Here is a 23,278-nt window from a genome sequence, read left to right on the forward strand (position 1 = left end):
TGACAATAATAAAAAAATTAAATAAATAATGTCCTCACTTATTGAATTCCATCATGTGATTTTATTCAACTACCAATAATCAGTTTGCATGTGTTGAAATCTTCCAACAATGGATAGGATTGGTCAAGGAATCTCCTTTGCATCTCATCACAAATAGTCTGCTCAGAATTAAGCATGTGGACGCACACCTTGTATGATTAAGCACATTTTAAAAATGAAATGATCTGTAAAATAAAAAAAAAATTCAAAGAAAAATGTACGATTAAATTAATACTAAACATTCTGTGACTTCCTTAAGAAGCAGTTTTTTTATGAGCAAACGATAAAACAGAAATATGCTTACAGTTGACTTTCAGCACAAACTCTTCGATGGTCAATCGTTTTATCACACATACGCGCACAGAGAGACAAAGAGAGAGAGAGAGAGAGAGAGAGACAGAGAGAGAGAGAGAGTGTGTAACATGTCTGGTTAAAACATTTATCCATTAGCCTTGAACTGGTTTCAGTGAGAACAACTGCATGGCTTTAAAGCAAGATGTGTGATTACAAGCTCCATGTAATTCCAATATACTAATGTTAACATAACAATAAGGTGCCAATCAAATTAATTTGTGCATGATTAGTGATTCTGCGACAAAGGCCAACAGTGAAAAACACTACAAAACAAATCAAATGCTGTGAACTAAACGAGAGGAGTCTCGGTCTGTTTGCCTTGATCAATATTTACAAGTAAAATGCCCCCCCACCCCTCCCCATCTGACATGTACACTGCATCGTTACATACAAACCTCACGGTGTCTGTGTGACAGTGCACGGAGTTGCCATCTTATGTACATTTTACATCTTTACATACATCGCATACATCACATTAGTACCTGAACTAGGAGCTACAGCGCAGCCCCTTTGCACGCGGTACAACGCAACCATACGGCTACACCGGGAGTGATGACAGTGATTCGTTTGTGAGTGTTTATAAAGAAAAGACACTACAGTACTGTCAAAATAAAAAGACTAGTGACAAAAAAAAAGAAAACAAACATCAAAAAAAGAACTACAGAAATGGTTTCTGAAGGTATTCAAAGAGACACTTCACCCACTGTACAAATAGTTTCCTGCTAGCGACCTGCAGCCACACAAAAAGCTTTGGTTCTTGTTGAGGTTTTCAGATTCACGCTCAACGCTAAGGATGAAAATGGAATTATGTTGCCAAAAAATATGGGCGCACAAGCGTAACTGGACTTGTAGGGGGGGTTTTCAGGACGTTCCTTTACTCATCCAACTTGCTTCTTCAGCTCTAATTGATTGGTGGAGAGTTGGGGTTAGGATCATCTGTGTCCTTTCACAACCTGCTATGGGACTCAAGTCTTAATGTGTGGACAAGGTGAAACGTTTCTGGGGCTGATGTTAAAACGGTGTTGTAAACTGACGGCAGATCTTTGCTCAGTGCACCTCCCCTGATTCACAGATAGATTGACATAGATGGCTTCAACCCCAACGCTCCCCCTGTCACTTAGAACCGAGGACGCTACTTGAGGTGTGAGACACCTGCAAGTAAAACCCTACAAGTCCAGTTGTCCTTGTTTGAGCTTTGTATTTGTTTGTTTTTTTTGGATATAGACCTGGATGACTGAGAACCTTTAGATAAATTTCGTTACCATAGAAACAAGCATTTAGACATTATGCTGGCAGTTCTATGGAACTACACTTGGGCTAAGCTCCGAGCTAAACGCTAATGCAAGCATTTTAACGTGATTACAGTCACCAATTTCACCTGTTAGCATGGCAACAGTTGCTAATTAGCGCCGAACGCGACGCATCAGAAAGTATGAAAGAAACTGAGCGACAGACCTCATGGTGGCGCTAGTGGGGTCACAGTTAAACACTCCATTCAAAAGCAGGCTTTAACAACCACCAAAAAAAGCCAACCAGGAGGCGCTAGAGTAAAGACAGAAAGGCAGGCTACCAGGACTAAAAACATTTCCAAAACATTGGGGTGGTGGTGAAACCGACAGAGCCCACTCCATCTGCATGGTTATTTACAAATTTGATCTGCTGTTTGGGTGAACCGGCCCTTTAAGCTTTATTTCACTCTGGAAGATTTTCAAGTTTCGCGCCCGCGTACCCCCACAGAAGCTCATGGGCTGTCAGCCTGTAACACACGCACTCAACACCAGCATTCAGGATTTTTCCCAGCTGTTAGATCAGCAAGTAGGGGGCTAAACGAACTCTTATGAGGGTGAACAAGGGCGTACTGGATTTTCAGTTTGTTGACATACTTGTGAAAATGGTAAACTTTTTACTGCAGGTTCTTAAAGCTGCCTGTGTCGTTGGTTGACTCTTCATGAACTCTTTTGGAGGTACGAGCACAAAAAAAGTGGTTTTATTCAACACAAGGGCAATAATATTAGCAACCAGTGGTCACACGTGGTGAAAATGAAACAGCTTTTGCATAGTATGAGAACATTAGACAGGCTTTCTCTCTGTGGATATAATCCTTTAAACCTCGGGGAAACATCACCTGACAAAGAGTGTGATGTTAAATGAGGACAGTTGATTCGTGTGTGTTGGAATGACTTGAGCAGTGCAGTCAGAGCTTAAACTCCTTGGTTAAGTTTTGATACTGTGGAAGAGAAAACTGCATCGCTCAAGGCCGCACTACAAAGGAGCCTTTTTTAATATATACTTTGAGTGAATATCCACCAAAATTTACAGAATTACAAGACAAAAATGTTAGTACAGAGCATTTATAATGCATCTGCATCAATGTTAAGGGATTTATTTCTTTGATTTTTTTTCAATAGGCGTGCATAAAATACACCAAACAAATCACAGGCTGACTCAATTTTTCACCAATCACACAGGTAAAGTCTAAAGTAACTAAGGCTGAACTTACACTTTTCAATTTCAGTGTAGCATAAAGTGCCATGGAAAGGTGGCACGACACTCTCATGAGTTTTGTGGCACAGTTGATCTTAGAAAAGAAAAAAAAAGGCAATCATTTCCAGTACTGGCAGGAGATGGGATGGATTGTGCTTGTGTGAAGAAAAAAGAAAAAAGAAATTAGGATTCGATATGGTTGATTGCATTTCTTCTCCCATTTACTGTATAAGCGCACTGTAAACTTTTCAAGTGTGATTCCTGTGATGAACTGAACCTCTCTTTGTGGTCCTCATGCATCCTGCAGTAGTGTCACAGCCCTGCCAGCCTTATGTCTTCTCCTCCTCCTCTCTTTGGCAGTAGTGGTTTCTTGGAATTGACTACAATGCAGCTGTGCAATACCATTTGTTTCTGTCTTTCTTTGTCGCTGGCTCTGCTCCACTTAACTGATGCTGAGCTGGGCAAATCCAATAAGTTTAATATCGTCAGGAATTTCAGACTCCTCCACGCCAGACGCCTGGAATAAAAAGTAAGAAGTGAACATCATAAACCTTACCTACTGAACTATGCTGCACCTCTTCATAAATGACTCAGTCAGTGCTTACCAGTTTGAAGGTCACGTTTTTGTTACTATGAGGATCATCAACAATCTTTTGCAAATTGGCAGCAACTACGAGAAGAGAGGAACGAGTCACACAACCAACTAACGACAACAGACAAAAAGGTGTTTTTCAATCCTGAACAGTGACAAAAAAAACTTTCTGAAACGTGTTATCAGACTCATTCAGTTCATGTTATAACACTAGTTTTGACTTCGTAGGCTGGACTCAGAATGCAGTTTGAAAACACATCTATTGTTGAAATGTGCTACATAAATAAACTTGCCTAAGTAAAACCAACAGAGTGATGCAACAACCTGCTGTAACTTAAGAATACTTTGCAGTGAAACAAAACACAGGGTGTATTTTATGAAGCAAGAACAGGATGTTTCAATAGTTCTTTTCTTTTCTTGTTTTTACTCGTCTTTAGTATTATGCTGGCCAATACTAGCCTTGAGGGTTACAATCAACCACTGTCATCTATGAAGTGTAACACGATGAACTTTGTGCATTTGTGTTAAGAAAACAGAGTGAAATGAAATACATGCATCAAATTGCTATCTGATACGATGTCATCACACAGTGCTACTGTACGTCTCCTTCTTACCAATGACTAAGTCCCTCCCATCAACCAGACCAGCTGAGACCAACTCCTGAGAAACTCCGTCAGCAGAGTCTAAGGACGAGAAGAGAGAGAGAGAAAAAAAATAAAAAACAAAGACACGAGACTGCTTGTAATAGAGTAAAAGGTGGGAGCATCTATACCTCTGCCAGGCATGAACTCAAATCGGATGTCATTGAGCTCCTTCTTGGAATTCCTCAGTCTCAGGACGAGGCTGATGGGAATACTGGATGAGGAGGCTGGATCCTGCAAAAAGTCAAAAGGATTGAATTACTGGTGGCACTGCAACAAGAGATACATAATCTATAGGTATATGATAATGGGAGGAAAAAGACTGCAAGCTACACGAGTGCAAACAACACAGGGGAAAACGGTATAATTGAAGAGTCCAACAACCATTTGTGCATATGTGACGGTAACTCTACTTGGCCCGAAATGTGCTGCCAGAAACATTTAGTCGTTCTACTCCACAGATGAGTTAACTGCTTTAAAACTTTTAATGAGATTAATCGTGATGATGGATTAATCTGTGTCAGCGCGCTCCCTGTGACAGCCTTAATGTAATCACTTGGTTTGTTGACAAGATAACTCCATATTGTAACTTTAAAAACACAAATAACATGAACTGACATTGGACATGATCTAAGCCCAATTACACACTAAAATATAGAAATGCATGATTGGAGTGTAAAGGGTAAGCAGCCACACTCTACATAACATCGTTAACTTAGAATGTTTAACTTGGTGCCTGTAAATTAAACAGTGACATGAACAACCATGTTCTAAGATAAGAGCTGTTTCCATGTTTCTACCTGAACAGTGGGGCCATGTGAAGGGCTGGCTGTCTGAGCGGGAGCCTGTGGTGGAGCTTCCTCTCCTGTCGGACCCACATTCGCAGGTCTCTCATGCGCGGCAGCAGGCGCCTGCAGATGTGTTGAGGAGCTATCTGCTGGTGGGAAAAGCTAAGAGATACAAATTTGCAAATAAATTAGTTTTAGATGTTTCACATAAACAAGAAAAAAAAAAAAAAAGAAGACGCACGTTAGACAGTCATGCAGATTGCCTCCGTTACAGCATAAATCAAGAATTTCAGGTCATGTCCACTACTAATGAACTCACCTCCATGTTCTGGGACCCGTCCTTCACTCTGGGTGACTGCAGAATGGACATGACAGATTGTCAGGATTAAACACATGCAATTCCCTCAAAGTCCAGAGTGTTGTAGGATTGAAGAAATTTGACACATAGTAGGTGACATTAAACGTGACGTATAACTGATAACGCAGTAAAGATCGAAAAAAAAGACAGTAAATCCCCACACCCAGATGTCAATTGAGTGTGAAAACACACTTGAAATAAATTTAAAAAGATGATGTGAGGTGGTTTTGGCCACTTAGGCAGTTGTTTTTCATGGGCTTGAAATATGACAGTTTGCATGCAATGTCATCTATTTAAAGTAATAGTTTTGCTCTGTTTCTTTGTAACATACTTGAGCTCTATTTTTTTTTTTTATTTTGTTTCTAGGTCTGAAAAGGTTTTCAAATCTGATGTGTCTTAGCTTATTCTCTTAGCATTCCAGAGGTCATCTACACTGCCTCCAAAAAAAAAAAACAAGAACACTCCTGTTAGACTTGTTCAGACCAACGATGCAACAGCACCACCTGCTGGTCCAAAAGATACTGTGCACTGCTGTGTCGCATTGAGGCCTCATAAGGTGAGCCAGTGCGCAGGAAGACACCGGCATTCAGAGTCTCACCCGCAGACCTGCCACCGCAGCTTTGCCCTCCTCACTCTCCTCGTCCAGCTCATCGTCGCTCCACTCCCACCCGCCGTCCTCCGTCTTGTGGAGACGGCCGCTCGAGCCAGGCACACGACGCACCTACGTGATGCATCGGAGAAAGGCAACTCTAAACACTGACTCATCAGTCACCTCTTTAATCCTTTTCAGGCATTTCCCGGCATGCACTAGATTGAAAGTGGGACACACCCTAGGACAAGACAGCACACCTTGGCAGTGGGGCACATCAGGCTACACAGACAGTGAATGTTGCATGTTCAATGCGCTAGTGAAGAATGTCAAACCTTTTTCGATCGCTCTGTTATCGTTGGACCCTTCTGTAGGAGCCTCTCCTGTAGATACTCATTGTTCTGTAGGCGAAAGATAAACAGTTCTTACAGGATTTACAAAATATTCACTTGGAGGGTTATTAGTTTCTTTTTTATAAGAGCGATGCATGGCTTACCTTGGCTTTTGTGAAGAATTTGTGCTTCAGTAACTCAGCAGCAGTTGGCCTAAATAGAAAAGACACATGAGGCTCTTCATTATACTCATTACACAAATAGGGAATCTAATAAAAAGCAAACAAGGCGCAGATTTAATCTCCCCTTGGCAAAGAAATGGGGTTTTTTAGGGACTTCGGACTGACCTTTTTTCAGGATCCTTCTGTAAACACAGGGAGAGCATCTTCCTGAAGGACTTGCCATATTTTTTGACCATTTCCTTATCTGTGATGCCCGTCTCCAGGCAGGGTGGGTCATTCTGCAAAGTCAGCATCAGCACCTGTAGACATGTAAAGATCAGCTTCAGTGAGGAAACGAGCTAAAACTGTTTTATAAAGGGTTAAAGCAATCGAATTGACACAAACAAAAGTTTCTTCAGAATTTTATTTTCCCACCAATATGAAGCAATAAATCCCACAGGCTACAGAACTCTGAGAAATTATTTATTTTACTTTCTGTAGTGTAATAACAAAACAAAAAAAACACATCCACAATTAGCTTTAACCACATAACACACTGTCCGTACTACACAGGTACCTTCATGGGTGGGTATTTGTGATAAGGTGCAGCCCCAGTGGCCAGTTCAATGGCTGTTATCCCAAAACTCCAGATGTCGGCTTTGAAGTCATAGCCGCGGACCTGCAGATAAAAACCAGACCCGTGTGAGAGAGTGTTGTAGTCGTCCTTCTTTTATATATCCAAGCAGGAATGTTAGAGAGAAATAAGCCATCCTCATATGAGGCAAGCCTCCTACCTGCTCCATGACCTCTGGGGCCATCCAGCACGGTGTCCCCACAAACGTCTTCCGCACTTTGTTCCTTGTCATGTCTCCTCCTGCTGCTAGAAAAGCACTCACCCCGAAGTCTGGTGTGTGTGTAGTTGTGAGTGCATGAGGGAGATGAAAAAAATCACAATTGAGTATTTTATTAAGATACAAACTAAATATTGTGTGAAGTGCAACTTCTTTTATGTGATAGATGATGTAGGCGAATTTTAACGCAAACCTGCACAGAATCATCTCATTCGGACGTCACTTAGTAAAGTAAATAAAACAGACAGAACGCTTTACCAGCAATTTGCACTGAGCCGTCGTCCCCGAGAAGAATGTTTCCAGCCTTTAGATCCCTGTAAGTGAAGAAGAGGAGGATTAAATAATGGCGTGCAATTAATACGTCACATGTGGCCGCACCAACACGGGTGCGGCTCGCCACCGCAAACAAACACTCTCCTGACAAACATGTTAAACGTTTGATCTGTTTCATTTGAATCCACCTGATTTCTGTTTGCAGACTCGCAAACACACACCAAGCATAAAGAGTGAGGGTGGATTAACCTGTCCCCAACCTCGCTCCCTCTATCTCTCCTGATTAGGTGTAAGTGAGTTAGGCACAGCATCTGAACTCAATCAGCTGCTGCTCTCTGTGTCCTCAAACACTGTCCACTCACTCAATACGTATATCAGCCACTTTTCTAATCTATTAGTCAAATGACTAATAGACTTGAATTGACTAAACTAAAACCGACTAAGCTAAAAGTTTAAACAAACAAAACTAAAGAAATACTTTTTCTGAATGTAAAATCTGCTGATTTGATTTGAAACTATCACGTTTTTCTTACAACGAGGCAGACAGGCTATAGAGAGGCCTTCCTCCTCAGCGGTGGCTCACAGTGTTCCTGTGAGGAGCGTTTATGTAAAACAAACCTCCTCAATTATGCATTTTCACTAAATTAAATATTGAAAGAGCAGGGCCTAGTTCAAACTGCATGCTCACATGCGGAGATGAAAGGCTCGGTCTCTTACTGAGCAGAGATCACGGCGTACGATGGGACGGACGAGTTAAGTTACCAGAATTTGAACACAAAGCACCGACGCATCGTTGCAGCTCACCGGTGAATCTGCCCGTTTTTGTGAAGGTACTCCAGCCCCTCCAAGACTTCTTTCAGGATGGTGGCGATGCTGGCCTCATCCAGCACTCCGGTCTTGTGCTCACCACGAGAGATGATGTGCTTGATGATGTCCAACACTGAGCCTGAGAGCGAGAGAGAGAGACACACACAGGGGGAGGTTAGAGGCTTGTCACAAGACATGCAGAGAGTAAATAGAGTAAATATCCAAAATGGCAATAAAAGCAAACTGAGAAGAATTTATCCAGGCGTTCGTACTGTAATCAAAGCCTGCAGCTGTGCCCTGCTTCCCAACTAAACAAACTACCACCTGCCAGAACGGTGCTCCTCGAGAAGGAACTGAGTGTTACGCCACTTATTTAGTGTGTGTCGTACAACATGATTTTATGTCTTAGTGGGAGGAAATACAGAAGTAGAGTATTGCACGTTGACTGTTCTCTGTCATATAAATAGAATTTCCAGAGTGACTCCCATGACTATGTACCTGTTTTTAACTGCTGTTGATGGTAGATGCATCATTATACTGAGTACGGAGCGTAAAAATGTAAAACCTCACAAGGACAGTGATAAAGTAAAGATCCACAGGAAATAATAACGTACCATCAAACCATAATAGTTAATACATTAAAGATAAAATAAAAAAGTAATGGTGCATTTGAAGAAAAGAAAAGAACAGCTCAAATGACTTCTGAGCCATAATATATTGCCCAATACTGCAGGCTTCCTGGTGACTTAATCCAAACATCCATTCAGAGTTCAAGCCTGAGCTTATTCGAGATAAAAGACAGCAGGTAACACAAAGAACATAAAGTCGAAGTCAAGGTTAAGATAAGAGCTAAGAGCAGGCCAGAAACAAGTTTTTCTTTGGTAATACAACACTTACCGCCACTGAGCAGCTTCATCACCAGCCACAGTTCATCCTTCACCACAAAGGAGGTATAATAAGACACAATGTTCGGATGGTGGCACTGGCTCATAGCCTGAATCTCTTTCTGCACACACAAGAAAAATGAGGGATGAAATCGACCACGGAGAAGAACCAGCAACAACTGACTAAATCTCTTTATTACAGAGCCTGGTTTTGAAGCGAGTTGATCTTTATTTAATGAGAGCTCATTCCAAGTTTGGCTTGAATCAACCAAGTTAATCCCTGCTATTACTCTTTCCTTAGAGTCAAAACCTCCCTGTTAAAATAGCTCAGTCCTAAACCCGCAGTACACGGTGCCTCTGACAAGAGACAATGGAGTAACCTGGGTTACATCACCACTGAGCCACCATGCCAAGACATTTTTATCCTAGAATACAGGCATAGAACAGGACCATAGTAAATTATATAAGGTACACTGGGTAGGTGGAGGGCTTAGAAGATTGGACAGCATAATTAAATTATCCCATCGGATATCATACGTTGTAAAGTTAACATCTGACAGCCCTTGAAAAGCAACTGTCAGCTTAGAATAAGGAGGAAATGACTGATGCAAGACAACTTTCTGATGCTGTACTATAACATATGTCAATGTTCATTATTGCATAGTTACATAGTACTTCAAATAGCATTCATATGTACTGTGTGCTAGACATATCTAATAGAGATTTTACTATACTGATTTTACAGTCCATTTTACTATCTCTGGTTGTATTATCCATTTGAGGCAACTGATGCAAACAATGAGAGGGCCATCTGGTTATTTTATTTATGATCCTTTTCAGATGAAATTTCAAAAGCAGTTTGCTCACTCTACCCTTCCCGGCCCTTTATTTTTTTTCTGCCAAATACAATGAAGAACCACTAAAACAAATGATTAATTGCAATTCAGTGGGTGAAAAATGTGCAAGACAGCAAAAACCTGAAAGTGTGTGTGCACCAGTGTTTCTGTCCCAGTCAGAGGAGTTCTAAAACTCACAAATCACTTTCAAAATAATAACATGTTTAACACCTGACGACAGTGAATGTTTTGTGTACACAGTGCTTAGTGAAGAACCCACTGGAGAATGCTGTTGTAACAACTTGTTTGTAATGTAGGAGGGTGAGAACATGCATGATGCCTCATCTTACATCCAAAAGTAAAATGATGTGGCAAAATGTTATTTTAGTGCATACTAAGGGAACAATGTTGCAGAGAAATGTTCTGTTCATATTCATTTAATAGGTTTATGTGGTTTAACTGCGCAGTAGTATCCATTGGCTGCTGTGGTATCAAACTCTTGATCTGTCCTTGGCTGAACTGACCCCACTAACCCACACCACCACCAAGAAATCACACAATATTAATAGATTATCTGGACCGCTGACACACATTCTGCTACAGTTCCTTACCAGGAGCTCATCCATGCTAGTCTGACACTTTTCCAGGTTGATGCGTTTGATGGCCACCTTCTCCTTCCTCGGCTTGCAGTATGCTGCCTGGACAACTGCAGTGGCCCCACTCCCTGAGGAGAAATAAGTTAAGAGTGAAGCCAGCACAGCATAGGATTAGGGCCTTTGGCTGTTTGAACACAGCCAGGAGTCGGGAACATGCTGAACTAGATCTTTAGAGCACATTATGGTAAAAGGTCAAAAACTATAAAAACTAGTTTCTAACAATGTGGGCTAAGGACATTTACTCTAATATGTAGCATCAGCCCAAACAGATTTATGTAGCAATACATTTTAAGCTACATTCCACGCGAGATCATGCCATTTATTATTAATCGTCAGCCACGTTATCTGGACTTGTGTAAAGTATGAATGGCTCACTATAAGCCGTATCATACCTTCAGCAAAAAGCACCACCCACTACAGCAACGGACCACTTCTCGAGGACTGTAAAAGCTACATTGCTTCAGCTAGCCGTTTACCTCCGTGCTAGTTGTCTAGGAAACAAAATAATTTTCTCTCTCTAACTAGGAGCAAAGGATAATATATTTTGCCCTGCTAACGAGAACCTGCCGAGCTGTTAACGCTATAGCACCGTTGCTTCGGGTTGTAGCTAGACCTGTGTTAACAAGCAATGCTAGCTGGCTAGTAGCAGTAAAGACATGGGAGGCTAAGATGCTAACATTAGCAGCTAGGCTGCTACTCACCTATCACCTCGTTAAGTTCATAGTCATCCCTGTCGATTGTCCAGGACTGAGAGGACTGGTCGTCTGCCATGGTCGTTGTTTGAACAGTGCTCCTAAACAGTAACAGAAACGCCGTCTAAAATTATAGCTTTGTGATTAGTCCATTCGGCTCCGATCAAGCTGGTCGCTGCTGTTCCGCTGACAACTCCTACCGCTCCTGTCAACACAACTTTACGCGCGTTGACGTATCGTGTTACGTACGATCTCAAGCGGAGGCGGAAGATGTCGCCATCTTGAGTGTAGTAGAAAAGCCTGCCAAATATGAAATTAAAACGGGAAAAACTCAAAAACATACAGATAAAAATAAGAATTTGCCATCGGTGATATTTAGTTGATGTATGGTTTATTTTTGTTGTTCTATCTCCCTATATAAAGTTTGCTCAGTAAACTCACTAGAGGGCGCTAATGACAAAACTGTGTGAAGCTTCTGTTTCTTGTTCGTGCCTAGTAAGATTTCAAAGGCACTCAAAGGAGATCCCGCGAGAGTATACATATATACTAATTCCACTTTCTGGGCTGTTTACCAGAGATTTCTGGTCAGTAGTCATTCAATCTTGCAATTACTCTTGCAAAAATGTTTAATAAAAATGGCGCAATAGTATGCTCTGCTAAACGGTATTTATATATATAGCATTTATAGCAAAAAATATTTTAACCATGTGGTGCAGGAAAACATTAGATACTCCTCATGATAAAGTGGGTTCCTTCTTTCTTTCTTTTTTTTTTTTTACATTTTTTACAAGTAACATCATGTAGGAACTGCATAGTCTGTGTCAGTGAAAAATCACCCTGAGACATGGGGGATGTTCTGCAGAATAGCAGCAAATATGGATGGCATCAGTGGTATGTGATGAAACAGCAGGGCATGTTCTCACTTGTTTTACAGGCCCAGATGCCAAGCAAAGACACAGAATATATCAACGACAGAAGTGTATTACAATTTATTCTTACATAGATTTGAACTGGAGGTTTCTAAATCTGGTCTTTCGTTGTCGTTAATTAACTGATTAAAATAGTTTTCTTGGTTGGTTCATATCACATTTTCCAAGTTTGATCCAAGTCATGTATGGAATGTGAAACAGTGGGCGTGACATAACCTGACAGCTCCTTGCGCATTAAAGACAGTTATCCTGCATCCCATGTTCAAAGATATGTTTATGTAGCATTGGTACAAACCCGGAAACAACAGTTTCCCTGAACTCTGGGGATTTTTGGAAGTGGTCTGCACTTGTCCGGAAGCTCTCCCTCTGGTGCTAGATTAAAGCTCACTCACCCTGATGCTGACAGTGCGCTGAAGATAAGCCTGGCCTGAAAGGGAAGTGCTGAGAGTCACAAGGCCCCCAACGCACCGGTGATTGCAATACTATTATCCTGTCAGGCTAAATGTGAAAAGGAAAGTTGGGGGAAAAAAGCTACATGTGTCCTTAGTTTAGCCTGTATTCCCAAGCTGACTATCAGCTACAGTGGACTGGCAGCAGACCAACTCTACTATTCAGATCATGTTTCTTGAAAGGAGGAACAGGTCCACTTTAATTTACAGTTGTCAAAAGCGGTAGCAGAAGTCAATTAGGATTGCCAAACTGTACAGATTGAGGCTTAGGTGCCTCTCAGATGAACACCCTCCCTTTTTTATTCACATGGAAAATTTGCTCTGAGGCTCTAAGGATGTTTTAGAGTCTGGTGTGCAGAAACAGAATTATATAGTGCATCTGAACTTGCTATTACATTGTCTGCATTGTCATAATTTAAGTCCTGACTGCAAGGTCATCCTAACCACTCTGGGACATTGTCGCACAACTGATGTGAAGGTGTATCCCGGCCTATTGTGACATCAGCAGCGAACTTGAATGGAAGCTGGTCAAACCGGTGTTGAAGTTTATAAGTGAGTGTTGGCAACATTCAGGCTGCGAGGGTTAACACGCCCGTGTCGCAGCAGTTGTCCTTATACTCGATTCAGCCACTAACAAAACAAAATAAAGTGTTCTTTCTTAGGTGCGCACATGGAAATAAGATTGAGCTTTGAATGAAACTGCGCGTCACCTGAGACAAGGAGGAAACAAGGGCGAGTGCGCAGATTTTTTAATTAAAATAAAGATGATGGAAACGAATGGGATCGAGATAAAAAACAACGGTAAGACACATTTTGAATGGAGTTATGCCGCGCATTGTAGAGTTTTTTTTTTTTTAACTGTCGTTGCTGTTGTTTTCTTATTGTTATTATTTTGAACGGCTCGAAAGTTGAAAATCTGATAAAACAAGAATAAAAGAAAGCAATTTATTACTAAAGGATTTCTAAGCATACTTTCTTGCCATCTATGTTTTTACACTAGCCAATGTCTTGTGACCAGTGAATAGAGCTGGATGTTCGATTAGAAGTACCTGCACATTTCGAGATTAGACACTATGCCAAAGGGTGTGGTATTTCCATCCAGTTAAGTTTCACCTTACACAACGTTTTTTGTGTTGGCAGACACACACACACACACACACACACACGCACAAAAAAAATAAAATAAATGATTCACAGCTTGGAGCTAACTTGGGAAGAGCAACAGCGGGGGAGGCGGTTTACTTTCCGCATTCATTTGTGTTTTATGCCCGTAAACGTTTAAAATGATTGAGTCTGTGGTCGTGTTGCGTTAAAGCGCAGCGCCATGCAGTGCCCTGTTTTCAACACTAGATGGAGCCCCTAAATTAACAACAAAAGCATGAACTGAACCCTGCGGCTCTGCCAGTTAAATGTAGTTTACTTAGATATATTTAACCAGCCACGTGAAGATTATTACATTTACATAAGCCAGATAAAACCGTTTCTGGCATTTCGTTCGTGTTATGTCACAAATGTATTGTTAAACAGATCCCCTATCTAACAAATGAAGCTGATTGATGGACATTCGCTTTTAAGTGTTCGCTGGCAGCTAAAGTAAGGTTGAAATCCTGATTAATCAATGAATTAACTTCACAAACTGGCTGCTGGTTGACCTCAACTGGGAAACGTTGGGTATTTTGAGAAATGTTTCGTTTTTAAGGTTAGAAGAAGTTATTTTTTACTGTTATTATTATTATTATTATTATTATTACTAAGAGCACAGTTAAGCGAACAGTCGTTTTGAATCGTGCGCTCCAGGCTGACAGATGTAGCGGTTATCTGGCTGTGCCGGTCAGCTGATTGTCTGGAGGAATCCTAGCAGAAATGGGTGAACTTTGCCTGGGGTTGGGGCCATTGCTTGGGACACGCCCTCTCTTCGACGCCTTGTGAAAACAGAAGTTTGGTAACGTTAGCGTTTCGGTAGCTGAGAGCACCATGCCGTGCATACAAAAAACATCTCAACTCAGCAGATCTGAGGAACAACTCCACTATACCAGAACCCAGCATGTGATACAAAACAACGTGAAGCTCCTAGGTAGGCTGCACGACAGGTATCTGGACGAAATCTCGTAGCAGCGACCTGCACGAGTTTCTAGCTTGTGTTTGTGATTCACTCTTTTCATTCTGTTTTCCGAAGAAAATCTTTGAATCAGCTGACAGATGCTGCACTAGTCGAGGACTTGGCAGGTTTGAGAAAAGTCTTAAATGTTTCACTGGTGTCTCAGGGATGGAGGGGGATCCGGACCTCCAGTTCCTCCTGCAGGGGGGAGACCTCCTCAAGGTCCGCTCCACATCCTGGAAGAAGACTCGCTTCTTCAGACTCCTGGAGGACTGCAAGACCATGTGGCGCGAATCCAAGAAAACCTTCAGGAAGAAACAGACCTGTGAGTGCTGTCCCAGCATCCCACCTGAATCTAAACCCCCTCCCAACCACACACACACGTGCATGGTCAAATTTTAAATTTAGCTTTAGGTTTCACACAATTTCCTGCTGACATACCTAAAACCATCTTTGATATCATTTTTTTTATTATTATTTATTTTTTTCAGGTCAAATTAAATTCTTCTCCACTGTTTATAAGAATAGAAGACTCGGCATAGAGCTGTAAAACATCAGTTCTGTCTGAAAGTCCCTGGTATTATCATACACAACTGGGTTTATCAAGATAACAGTGACATGTCTGGTGGGTGCGTTTGTAGAGATAGTGAGTGAAGAGGTGGTTTACAGTGGCTCTGTTCCGGTTTTATCCTCAGATTGCATCCATAAACTGTCGTCATGTAGTCCCGCTCTGATAGCTTTTGTACAATGTCGTATTCATTTGTGTTACCATGTGTGCCCACATGTAAGCCTGTAAGTTGCATTTCACAACATTTGCGGCTTATCTTTCCTCTTCAGTTTCACTCGATGACGTCTCAGCGGTGCGAATGGGCCGTCATTCGGAAGGCTTGAAGAAGTACACGGAGGAGCAGGTGGAGGGCCGCTGCTTCTCCATCATGTTCAAGAGCCACCGCAAGAACCTGGACCTCATCGCCAGCTCAGAGGAGGAGGCCAAGCAGTGGGTCCAAAGCCTGGAGAGTGTGCTCTCCAAAATAAACAACCTCAGCCGCCAACAGACCACAGAGCAGTATCCTTGTATATATTAGTAGATAGTTGAAGTTACACTGTGTGAGTATGACAAGAGACTTTACTCTCAGTGAAGCCTTTACCTGGTTTAGTGAAGGAAACATGCTATAAGTGACTAAGGGCGACATGATGAGACAACTCTGATGTATATCTCCTCCTTACATTACAACTTCACAGCTGGATCTTCAGCTGCATGAGGAAGGCAGACAAGAACAAAGATGAAAAGCTGAGTCAGTCAGAGGTTAAGTCCTTCCTGCGTCTGATCAACATCGAAGTGGACGATGACTATGCAGATATTATTTTCAAGGTGGCACCCTAAAGTCATGCGTATATGTCATAAGAAGCTGTGAAATGTTGTTTTGATGTAGTTAAAACACCAGATTCAGTTTTTTCCCATCTTAATCCATGAAGGTGGGCAGACAGAGACCTGTATCAAAATCTGTATAGACTTGATATTCTAGTTCAGCTGTGGTGTTGATTGAATTAGTTCACTATCTTCAATAGTGAATTCATCAAGGATTTTAATTCAAAAGAACAATTTAAAGTTTAAAGTTATTGTTTGAATCCATTTGTCTTGTTCTGTGTGAATGTGCTAGTCTTCGACTGATTTGTTAGTAAGATTAGTTAGTTTGTAAGTAGAATGCTGGTCACATTGTGATGGAAAAATCCTTACTCCCAACCTCTTAATTCTAATAATACATTCACTTTTTTAAACAACAACTTTAGACTGTACTAGTGCGGACTAACCATGTTACATTTCCACAATGCAGAAATGCGACAAATCCAAATCTGGATACCTGGCTGGAGAAGAGATTAAACATTTTTATGACCTGCTGACTCATCGGGAGGAAATTGACGTGATCTATGGAGAATATGCTAAAACCACAGGCTTCATGAGCCCAGACAACTTGGTGACCTTCCTGATGACGGAGCAGAGAGAGAAAACCTCGTTGGCCAATGCGCACAAAATCATCGAGAAGTTTGAGCCAGATGAAAGTGGTCAGTACCTCATAGGAAATAATTCGGGGTTGGTCTCTGCAGTGAGACGGCGTGGCGGTTGGGTCTTTTCAGCATCACAGATCTACTGGTTTTATTTACATCTAATCAGTTACACGTGCAAAAGTATGTAAATGATCGAGCAGGACTGACTATGTTTTGATATATATTACATTTTGAACGACGATGCTCCTTTAAAAATATATTAGTTTTCAAGAATTACACTTGAGCATATGTTTTTTATTTTATTTTCCTAACCGCGTTTAGTGCCTCATGTTTTTTGGATGTCAGATGCTCCAATGAAACTGAATGAGCTGCAAACCACAAATGAGTAACTGGAGCAGTGATTGGCCCAGTGCTGTTTTGTTTGTTGTGTTAGCTCTTGGGCATGGATAGCTTCTCTAATCTGTGTATCCATAATGTGAGCTTTGAAGCACCAATGTGGGGATCAAAACTGAAAAAGAAACTTGTCGGCTTCCAGCTAAGAGGGAAACGTTTGACCAAAGAGAGTTCAGGTTTCTCCTCTGACTTGGATCAAGTCCAACGTTCTGCACTGATGAGTAATTGTATATTAAACAGACCTGACTTTTGTAAATGTAGACAAAACAAACGTGATAATGTGTAACTTTCTGTGTGTTGCTGTTCTACCATTGTTCTGCTACAAGTGAGAATTTGGGTGGAAAATTCTAAGTACTGAAGTGGATTGTAAAGTAGAGAACAGTCCTCAATGAAGACATTTTATCTTGGACTGCTATAAGAAATCATAACAAGGGAAATCAGATCCTTTTAGAGAAACATCTTACAGTCAGATTTGCACATCTTGTCCATGACCAGATAACATAGACCCAGGTAATTTTGATGAACCGCTCACACATTCTTTGTGTGCTTTCAGTCAAGGCGAAGAAGCTGCTGTCTAAAGATGGCTTCCTCATGTTCATGCATCATCCGGATGCCATGGTTCTCAATCCAGATCACAGGGACGTGTACCAGGATATGAGCCAGCCCCTCAACCACTACTTCATCTCCTCCTCGCACAACACCTACCTCATGGAGGATCAGCTCAAAGGGCCCAGCAGCACGAATGCTTACATCAGGTAACACTTTTCAGCTATTCGTCCTTGACGTCTTGAGTCATTTCAGCTAAAGACAAAATTGCTGCAGTGTGCAGATATTTATCCACCGCTTGTTCTGCGCCTGTCCCTCTGTCAGTGTCAGTCTGTTAAGGAGGGTCACACGAGAACATATAACTGAAAACCCACAAACACAATGTGTGATAGATCATGTAGAAATCAGCCAGATGGAGGAGTGAACAGAATCAGCCTTTTTTTATAAGTGATTTAATGCCAGCTTCCAGTAGCAATATTATTACACTTCCTGGTTCATATGTATGTATGTATGTATGTATGTATGTATTGCTTACATTGATTTAATGTCATGTACACAGATCATCCACAACATTAAAACCACCAACAGGAGAAATGAATAACATGGTATTGTCACAAGATGACCAATGTTCTGCTGGGAAACTTTTGGACCTGGACGTTACTTAGACATGTACCACCCACCTATACCAGACCAGACCAGACACCCCGACCCCATAGCAATGACACACGTTGATGGCAGCAGTCTGATACAGACACACACACACAACAGTAGTTTAGGAACAACTAAAAACCATGACACTCCAAATTCACTGGATCCCCAACTAATAAAGTATCTGTGGGATGATCCACAGAGGCCCCTCCCCTCAACCCATAGGACCCAAAGACCCCCACTAACAACATTCTGTTTCCAGACACCACAGGACACCCTCAGAAGGCCCATGACTGTTCTCTGATGAATCACAACCTTTTTGGAGGCACATGGGAGACCTACACAATATTAGGAAGGTGGTCATAATTTTATGCCTGATCAGTGTCATTGATCACAACCTGGACACTGATGTAAACCAATGATTGTTAACGTATCCACCTGTCTCCTTACCGCCTACTACCTGCTGATGGGACGTCAGGCCCTTCTGGCTTCTAAACAGTGTTTGGTATCGGTCCAGATACTAACTCTTCGACTTCCACAGGGCTTTGCTGAAGAGCTGCCGCTGTGTGGAGCTGGACTGCTGGGACGGATCCGATGATGAGCCAGTGATCTACCACGGCTACACGCTCACCTCTAAGATCCTCTTCAAAGATGCGATCAAAGCCATCAAGGAGTATGCCTTTAAGGTGAGTCAGGGTAAGGTGCAGTAATGTTCAGTGTGTCAGTCAGATAGCTTCAGTTAACACTCATCCATTCTATACTTTTCATGTGATTGTACCCAGACGTCCGATTACCCAGTCATCCTCTCCTTGGAGAACCACTGCAGCGTGGAGCAGCAGGCGGTCATGGCCCAGCACATGAGCTCCATCCTGGGAAGTGCACTGGTCACCACCCCACTGGGGGACGGCATGCCCACAAACTTCCCATCTCCTGAGGTATGGATGGTTCTACATATTCTTTTCAAGGTGGAGCTCGATGGAAGTGCTACAGTATTGATTATGTGTTCATACCTTCTTCCAGGAGCTAAAGGGGAAGTTCCTGATCAAAGGGAAGCGATTAAACAAACTGGAGGACATCTTCACTCAGGATGCGGAAGCAGCTTCTGACACTGAAATGACGGAAGAGGAAGAGTCTCTCGATGAAGATGAGGATGAGACACAGGAGAAGAGCAAGGTAGGTGCAACATCAAGGCGGTCTTTGGATGGACTCAATAGCGCACACGTATTTTTAACCACCTTCAAATTCTGTTCAATGTGCAAAAGAAAAAGCTGAAACTGGCGAAAGAGCTGTCGGACATGGTGGTCTACTGTAAGAGCGTCCACTTCTATGGCTTTGAGGATGCCAGGAAAAACCTGAGCTTCTATGAGATGTCGTCTTTCAAAGAGGGAAAGGCCATGAAGCTGGCAGAGAAGTCCGGTAAGAAAGATATAATCCTGTGGTGATCACTTACCATATTTCCTTTGGCAGCATGTCAGTTAAGCAAAATCTACATTTCTCACGCTGTTTCCAAAACTGCTGTTCTGGATAACAGTGGTCCTGCACATGGTATGCCTGTAAATGTTTCACAATAAAAGCGCTGCTAGGAAATGAAGCGCGGTTACAGGAAGTGTGTAACGGCACCATGCAGAAGCTGTGAAGGGACAAGTGGCATCAGACCAAAACGAGGCTTCCTACTAAAACATGCTAACCTACTGTGTGTTGATTAATAATGTGATATTGGGAAAAACAGAGGGAATCAAAACAGACCTTTCCTGTGATAGAAACCTGTTTCAAACTATAGCCTGTTCACTGCAGTTAAAAGCCCTGGTGACTGTGTTTTGTCTGAATGAGTTTCACACGTGAAGGTAAATAACTCTTCACTCTGATCATATTTTCTCAGCGAATGCTTACATCCGCCACAATGTGGAAAAACTGAGCCGCATCTATCCAGCTGGCTCCAGGACCGACTCCTCAAACTACAACCCAGTGCCCCTGTGGAACGCCGGCTGCCAAATCGGTACATAAGACTGACACAAGGAGCAAATTCCAAACTTTGACTTTTCATATCCAGTCTGATTATAATATAACAACCTCCAGGTTTGTATAATGGGAGATTCATCATGTTTTTCATTCCTTTTCAGTGGCCCTAAACTTCCAAACGCCCTGTACAGACATGGATGTGAACCAGGGCAGGTTCCTGATTAACGGTAAGAGCGGCTATGTCCTCAAACCGGCCTACATGAGGGACTTGGCCACGGAGTTTGACCCCATCACCCTGACCAGGGGAGACTGGCTGAAGCACAAGACCCTACATGTCATGGTAAGACCTGAAGACACACACTGAGCTTACTTCATGAGAGTAGTTGTTACGTAAAGGTCATGACGAATCTCCATCTGTTACCAGGTTATATCGGCCCAGCAGCTCCCCAAAATCAACAAGAAGAAATCCTCCATAGTGGACCCGCTGGTGAAGGTGGAAGTCTACGGAGTGCCGGCTGACGTCGCTGAGAAAGAGACCAATTCTATTTATAACAATGGTAACTTGAAATTTCCCCGTTTCATTTTTGAAATAAACTTCACACTCAGGTGGAAACCTCCAGCACCAACGCCGCAGTTCCTCATATGGCCACTTGAGGCTGGCACCAAAAGTCTTTCATTTTAAAAAATCCCAATCAATTCTCATCAGAAAGAGCCTGGTAACAAGCCATTGGGATTTCGTAACGAGGTGTGTCTCAACCAGTACAGTTTCTCCATTAATGTCACACTCAGAGTTAAGATATTAATATCAAAGCTTATTAGTTACCCATAGTTATTAAGGGTGTGGCGTCTTTGAGTGGAGTGCAGGTTGCACACTCTGCGTTGGCGTCCAGGTCCAGTCTCCACTCTTGATGTGCGGGTGACATCAAGGAGGATTAGTGTATCTTTATATACAGTCCAGGATTATATTTTTTAATTTCTGAAGGGGTTTGCCTTGTTTCTTTTTATATTATCAGCTTAATGCAGATGTTTGATCCTTACAGTTTGTAACACATCTCTGAAATACAAATAGAAAACATCAGTCTTTGGTGTGACTTCTGGATGAAGTGGCAGCAATGCCTTCCTGTTGGACCTGCACCCAAAAGTCCTCACAACCTCTCGGGGGTTATCACAATGCATTCTGGGGACAAACCAGCAGAATAAAAGATCATCAACTACCTTGAGGAATATGTTGAACATTAGAAGTTAATGATGTGTAACGTCTGTGATGCAGCATATTTGTGCTTTTCCGTTTAAGGTTTTAACCCTACGTGGAATGAGAACTTCCGGTTTGACGTGTACGTGCCAGACCTAGCACTCGTTCGCTTCGTCGTCGAAGACCACGACTCCACGTCTGATAACGAGTTTGTCGCACAATACGTGCTCCCTTTCAACAGCTTAAAACTGGGTGAGTTAAGCTAGTGGCCATTTTTTTTTATTGGGTTCCAATGGTGTAAAATCACTGACAGTCTTTTGTTTTCACTCTTCTTAAATGAACAGAGAGAGGAACTATCTCATAACTGAATTCACACGGTTGTCCCTTTTCTAGTCACTAACTGCAGCCTCTTTGTGCTCCCACACAGGATACAGACACGTGCCTCTGCACAATAAGAACGGAGACCTTCTCCCCTCAGCTGGACTCTTTGTGCACATCATGGTCGTTGACGCTGAATAAGACGTCATGGACAGCGTGCCCTTCTGCAAGACGCTAGAATCTCCTTCACACAGCCATCGTTCAGCTGTTGATGTTGTTTTTTTTTTCCTTCACAGTTTTGGTCCATAATTAACTTATTGTTTTAATTCCAGTAGCTTGTAAAGCTACTGTATTAGTGATATAAAGACCAAATTCTTGTCAAGGGACAGCGTCAAGTGTGTCAGGTTTAAACTTAATATTCCCAAAACTGGTAAATTGGAAGGTCAGATACATGCATGCAAATGCAGGTTTGTCAGAACATGTAACAATGAATCACATCACTTTTTATTCACAGTTGATTGGTATGTGCTGTACTATATCATGTTCAGCTTGGCATATTTTTTTTTCATGGACAGGTTGAATCACTGATGTCAGGTCAGTTTAATCGATTACCTATTTTTTTTTTTTTTTTTTAATTCAAATATGAATTTTATTTCAAAGTAACGTAAGCAAATATGAAAACAACTTGGTCTGTTTTCATCATTAACTTCAATCAAATAGGATACTTGTTCCTGTATCTTCATAGTATTTTTGTAAATCAAGTTGAATGCACTGTTAAAACCTTATAATTGTCTCTTTGTTTTTCATAACACATAACATTGCATAGTTGTGTCATCTCTCATAACCATATATATGCATAATATAATTATTAATCGTCCCCAATCAGGGGCAACTTGGTGAAATAACTCAGCTGTAGATTATGTAACGACCTGATTTTTATGGCAGTAACAAAGCCATTTGGAAATCCAAGTGTGTTTATGAACCATTTCATCTTATGTAAACAACCGAAGGAGGAAACCTGTTGGGGCTAAGCCACCTATGCATTTCCACAGAATAAAATGATTACGTTGTGAACTTTGGGTGAACACGCCCTCGGTACACATCATCTGTTAAAGGAAGGTCGGGCATGTGAACCACATAGATGCAGAAGTCTTAGTTGAACAGCACGCAAGCAGTTCACCAACATATTATTTCAAGTACACCAAGATAAATATTTTATACAAATAAGTGATCACATGACGGGCGGCACAGTGACTCTGTAGTTACTGCTGAGAAGAGCTGGGTGTCAGTCCAGCTCGGGCCTTTCTGGGTGGAGTTTGCATGTTCTCTGTGTGTCTGCGTGGATTCTCTCCAGGTGCTGTGGTTTCCTCCCACCTCCAAAGACATGCTCGTTAAGCTGATT

At 41.9% G+C, this 23,278-nt stretch overlaps 2 protein-coding genes across 3 annotated transcripts; one reads left to right on the top strand and one right to left on the bottom strand.

Moving 5' to 3' along the window:
- Nucleotides 1-46: 46 nt before the first annotated feature.
- Nucleotides 47-11,559, bottom strand: oxsr1a (oxidative stress responsive kinase 1a). The gene is made up of 17 exons (XM_047589272.1): nt 11,347-11,559; nt 10,601-10,713; nt 9,167-9,275; nt 8,267-8,408; nt 7,448-7,503; nt 7,133-7,242; nt 6,916-7,017; nt 6,525-6,658; nt 6,342-6,390; nt 6,181-6,246; nt 5,855-5,977; nt 5,218-5,253; nt 4,911-5,060; nt 4,242-4,344; nt 4,084-4,152; nt 3,483-3,547; nt 47-3,394 (listed from the first exon to the last, which is right to left on the bottom strand). Exons 1-17 carry the CDS (start codon nt 11,414-11,416, stop codon nt 3,320-3,322), a joined length of 1,572 nt encoding a protein of 523 aa, XP_047445228.1. The 5' UTR covers nt 11,417-11,559; the 3' UTR covers nt 47-3,319.
- Nucleotides 11,560-13,265: 1,706 nt separating this feature from the next.
- LOC125010087 (1-phosphatidylinositol 4,5-bisphosphate phosphodiesterase delta-1-like) lies at nt 13,266-22,661 on the top strand. 2 transcript variants are annotated; one of them, XM_047588436.1, is made up of 15 exons: nt 13,266-13,516; nt 14,980-15,138; nt 15,651-15,879; nt 16,056-16,185; nt 16,649-16,877; nt 17,767-17,968; nt 18,949-19,093; nt 19,190-19,342; nt 19,428-19,580; nt 19,670-19,823; nt 20,287-20,403; nt 20,528-20,706; nt 20,791-20,923; nt 21,661-21,810; nt 21,986-22,661. In XM_047588436.1, exons 1-15 carry the CDS (start codon nt 13,480-13,482, stop codon nt 22,075-22,077), a joined length of 2,262 nt encoding a protein of 753 aa, XP_047444392.1. In that variant the 5' UTR covers nt 13,266-13,479; the 3' UTR covers nt 22,078-22,661. The 2 variants fall into 2 exon arrangements, with proteins under 2 accessions (XP_047444392.1, XP_047444391.1); XM_047588435.1 differs by lacking the exon at nt 13,266-13,516 and adding an exon at nt 14,603-14,789.
- The last annotated feature ends 617 nt before the right edge of the window (nt 22,662-23,278 follow it).

This window comes from Mugil cephalus, chromosome 7 (assembly GCF_022458985.1).
Source record: "Mugil cephalus isolate CIBA_MC_2020 chromosome 7, CIBA_Mcephalus_1.1, whole genome shotgun sequence".
Classification (NCBI taxonomy): Eukaryota; Metazoa; Chordata; class Actinopteri; order Mugiliformes; family Mugilidae; genus Mugil; species Mugil cephalus.

Coding starts and splice junctions, on each gene's coding strand:
- LOC125010087 (XM_047588435.1), top strand. CDS start 14,690: ATGCCGTGCATACAAAAAACATCTCAACTCAGCAGATCTGAGGAACAA. Junction 16,186..16,648: donor ATGCAGATATTATTTTCAAG/GTGGCACCCTAA, acceptor TCCACAATGCAG/AAATGCGACAAATCCAAATC. Junction 19,824..20,286: donor GAAGCTGGCAGAGAAGTCCG/GTAAGAAAGATA, acceptor ATATTTTCTCAG/CGAATGCTTACATCCGCCAC.
- oxsr1a (XM_047589272.1), bottom strand. CDS start 11,416: ATGGCAGACGACCAGTCCTCTCAGTCCTGGACAATCGACAGGGATGAC. Junction 10,714..11,346: donor TGAACTTAACGAGGTGATAG/GTGAGTAGCAGC, acceptor ATTTCTCCTCAG/GGAGTGGGGCCACTGCAGTT. Junction 7,243..7,447: donor CGGCTCAGTGCAAATTGCTG/GTAAAGCGTTCT, acceptor CACACACACCAG/ACTTCGGGGTGAGTGCTTTT.